Here is a 4,500-nt window from a genome sequence, read left to right on the forward strand (position 1 = left end):
TCAGGCATATCTTTATTAGAGGGAATTGTAACAATGGAGGTCTTACTGTCCGGAAGTCGAAAAGAAAAGGACAGGATTGGATAAATCCAGCCGTTCCGAGAACAAACCTTATGAGGATAAAACTCACCTCGGACGGGAATCGAACCCGTGACTTAGCGCTTACATGTGATGACCATTAGGCCTGGGAGGTTTTACATAATTCTTTATAAAACTGATGGAGGGGGGTCTAGTTTATGTAGATGTTAAGATGAGACGTTGTTTGTTCTTTGTTAACAGTTGGCGGACTTCAAACTACCGACACTGAAGAGGTCTCTACCCAAAGATAAAAAAGTAAGAAATGAAGAGGATGGTCCTGTGGATTTATTCCCGTCTGATGATGAAGATGATGATATAGGATTCGGGTAAGATATAAGTTTTCTCTTTCAAATATTAAGGCGTGGCCGACTAATACAGGATTCAACACATTTTGAACACCGGATTCGGTGTTAGTTCTCGTTGGTGTTTGACCACACAGCCACAGCGCTAGTGTGCCATTCATTTTTGTGTAAAACGTACAACTCGCGCGCATTCGTCAACCCGAGTCACTGTAGAACCCAGCATGAAGGGGTTGGGAGCACCTTTCAACAAAACAAGATATCTCAGACAGTCGCCTGTCTAATTTTTTCATCAAACTGGTTTGTTAAATTGCTTTAAAATTTGGTTTCAATAATACCTAAATGGTCAATAAGGATTTTTTCCCTCTTGAGCTGAGACCTGGGCTTTAAAGAAGGTTCATGAAAAAAGGCTTGAAGTTGCTGAAATGAGAATGCTAAGGTGGAGTTGTGGAGTGACAAGGATGGACAGGATAAGAAATGAAGTGATTAGAGATAAGATCAAGGTGACGGAAGTAACAAAGAAGATTCAGGAAAGAAGACTACAGTGGTATGGCCATGTGATGAGAAGGGATGAAGATTATGTGGGAAAGAGAGTGAGCCGAATGGAGGTTGAAGGACGCAGAGCAAGAGGAAGACCAAAGAAAAGATGGGAACACTGTATAAATAAAGATTTGAGCGAGAAGGGGTTAAGGGGTAATGAAGTTCACAACCGAGGTTCCTGGAAATTGTTGACTAAAAATGCCGACCCCACTTGAGTTGGAAAAGGTAAAGAAGAAGAAGAAGAAGAAGAAGAAGAAGAAGAAGAAGAAGAAGAAGAAGAAGAAGAAGAAGAAGAAGGAAGAAGAAGAAGAAGAAGAAGAAGAAGAAGAAGAAGAAGAAGAAGAAGAAGAAGAAGACAAGACTTCCGTAGTGCCCCCTGAATTATACAACTTACTACTGATGGTTTTTTTCTAATGTTTTGGATGTTTTCTTCTTCAGAGATGACAGCGAGGAGGAAGAATTAGATGCAGGAGAAGACATGGAAGAAGAACATAAGGAACCAGAGAAGAAAAAGCGAAAACGAGACAAGAACAAGAATCGTAAGAAGAAAGATAAAATTTCCAAGTGGAATGGTGAGGAGAAGAATGTTGAGGTAGAGGAAGATAATGGAGAAGTGATAGGAGACAATGTGAAAGATACTGTGGTGGATTTCAAAGTGTCCAAGTTCAAATGAGACAAGGAATAGGTAGCAAGTTAGCAAGACACCTCGCTTGATAAACCAGCGGGGTGTGGGTTCAATCCCCCAGCTGAAGCACATGGAATTTACTGTCATTCATTCGAGAATTTGACCTTATATAATATAGGCCATGGGTTCAAATTCTTAATGTCATGTTCCACCAAGTCACCGCCAATATTGTTGAAACTTATGCCCCTAACTTACGAATCATCAAATTATTAGAAAAAAACTTGTATCTTTTTAAACAACGGTATTAAAATAATAATTAGTAAAATCTTTATTTTAAATGTAAAATAGTCCAGTGGTACATGAATTATTTTAAAAATACGTTGGTGATGTGAGGTATTATAACAAAGTCTATAACATAGTAAATAAAAAACATGTTTATTGTTCTTTTTTATGATATAAAAAAAAAAATACTTTTTTTTTTTGTTCTTCCTCAAACCGTATCCACAGCACTTTTTCAAGAAAACCTGGGCATGTTATGGTGGATAGGTATGCAAGCACGCTGCATGTTTCAAACCATTTATAATACTAGGCTCCTAATAGTACATATGTAGATGGGAGTGGGAAACGTTGAGAGTGAGTTCTAATAGGAATGGTTCAAAGGTGAAGATTAAGCATGGATCAGGACGTAATGTTCTGCCTAATAATGAGAACTTGTTCTTCATGCTGAAACAAGAACAATACCAAGTTGCTCTTTAAATACAAAGAGGTACTATACTTTATTATTTCAAAGAGGTTTGATAGATAGAACCTGTAACAATGGAGTTTTTTCTGTCCTGAAATCGAAAAGAGAAAAGGAGGACGGATAGGAGAAAGCCCAGCCTTCCGAGAACGAACCTTGGTCCTGATAAGGATAGAAATTCGGCCGGAGGAATCGGCGCCACCGCGAGCTATTCAATTAAAACACACAATTACCATTTGCCAGAATGCAAGCAGATCAAATCCAGCTGTTGAGTTTACACAAGTTCAATACACATGAAATACAAACTCATGGCCAACATGAGCCCGTTCCCATCCAAGCATAGTTCGGCCTGACCAGGCGTGGGGAACACTGGTCACGAAGCATTTCCAACCACCAAACGCTGTACTCTTTCCAAGTGGCGACCGTGTTACCAGTTGAAACGGTCGGTAGAGATTTCCTGCCCTTGCTGCCATGCCACGCTATGATAGTATGATACACCGCCAGCTCTTGTGACCAAGATCCAGGTGCGTGCAGCCCTCTGTAATCAAAACAAGCACGTTGAATGTAAAACGCAAGGTGGCTTTTACCCAGCCTCAATGGCACAAATTTTAAAAAAAAAAAAAAAAAATATATTCATCTGTAAACCATTATCGCCAGCCGTTAGTTTGGTGGAGTAGCGCCATCTATCTCGTAGCCTAGGTCGGGGGCCAATTTTAACCCTAAACAGGATAATTTTGGCCCTCGGAACGGCTGGCCTCTCTTATCTTCCCTCTCTCTTGCCAACTTTCAAGACCGTTAAGATTGAAATTAGCGGGTTACGTTCACTCTAGTCTACAGACCTTCAAAAAAAAAAAAAAAAAAAAAAAAAAAAAAAAAAACATCCCCCATCGAGAATAATTACCACCGCTGTGGTGTAAGGTCTGACTTACCATGGTAGAACATTGCCCAAATTCGAATGTTACTGTCACAGCCCCGTCTGTAATACAACCAGTATTTGCTGAATAGGTGTAATCAACAATCCTTGGATTGATGAAACTTCAGTGCAGCCAAATGATTTACCTGTAACAATACATAGGTAAGTTACTTTTATTGTTGTTGTTTTCAAAATGCTTGGAGTTGACTATTAATTGAGGTCATCTTTCCCTTGTGATCCGCTACCCAATACTTTGCTACAAGTTGTCATTGGTTGAAAGCTCAGGAATATTAGTATAAATGGTCTGCCGTTCATAATTGACAATTCTCATGATTTTTTCAAATATTTACCATATGAAGAAGAAAAATTAAAAAAATTATCATCCGCAAAAATTTTTCAGTTAACGTTATGTAACTTCTCAGAGATATTGCCAATTTTACCCGAGCGAAAGATTGGCTAACAGCGCATGACTAGCGATACGTCATCCATAGTTAGGCGAGTACTCCGAGTAGGTATATCCCTACTATCACACGCAATGTGATTCCTAGCGCACTTGTTCTACGTTTTTATCCTATAACGGAGCGAAAGTAATGTCAATCGGGTCAATTTTCGATGGTCGTTTTTTAATGAAAAAAACACGTTTTGTGGTCCGAGAGGGGCTAATCCAAGTTTTCAGCGCATTGGTCCATGTGTGTCGGTCGTGTCTGCCAGTCTGTCTGTCTGTAAACAAATAGTCTCGAGAACGGTAAGAGCCAAGACTTGAATATTTGGCTATGAATCTTTCAAACTGTGATCAAGACCAGAAACTCCTGGTTAAGACCGGCTGCAACGGTTTGGCGGCATTTACCGCTGTTTTGCGGTTTTTTCGGTGTAATTTTAACAATATCTTAACAGGTATAAGCTAGAGACTTGAAATTTCGGTATGTAGTTCACAAATATGTGACAAGGATGCAACACAAACCGTTTGGTTGAGATGGTTGCTGCGCTTCCGCTTTTGCGCATTTATGGACAGATAAAAAAAAATATACCGTTAAATATTTAGGCAAGTATTTCGATATGCAGAACAAAACAGAATATAAATAAAGACAAACAGCTTTCTTGGGTAAGCGAACCACTTCAAATAAGCATCATTCAATAGGATAAGGACTATGTCCGGATCAAACAACGCGCCAGAAAACGGTCAGAAAACCGCCAAAAAGCGGCTCAAAATAGCCGCCAAGCCCGCAGCAACCATCTCAACAAACGTTTTGTGTTCCCCCATCCTTGTCACTTTTGTGAACTACAATCACCACAAATCCCTTTTTTCAAG

General features: G+C 39.6%; 1 protein-coding gene across 1 annotated transcript in view; it reads left to right on the forward strand.

Annotated features, from left to right (window-relative positions):
• Nucleotides 1-728: 728 nt before the first annotated feature.
• The window catches only part of LOC113473576, a 9,328-nt gene continuing 5,556 nt past the window's right edge, over nucleotides 729-4,500 (forward strand). Inside the window, exon 1 of the mRNA XM_026833124.1 lies at nucleotides 729-877. Coding sequence (XP_026688925.1) covers nucleotides 800-877 — 78 coding nt within the window. The 5' untranslated portion in view covers nucleotides 729-799. The remainder of the gene's footprint in view (nucleotides 878-4,500) is intronic.

The sequence above is a fragment of the Diaphorina citri genome, unplaced genomic scaffold, assembly GCF_000475195.1.
Source record: "Diaphorina citri unplaced genomic scaffold, Diaci psyllid genome assembly version 1.1 scaffold44284, whole genome shotgun sequence".
Classification (NCBI taxonomy): Eukaryota; Metazoa; Arthropoda; class Insecta; order Hemiptera; family Psyllidae; genus Diaphorina; species Diaphorina citri.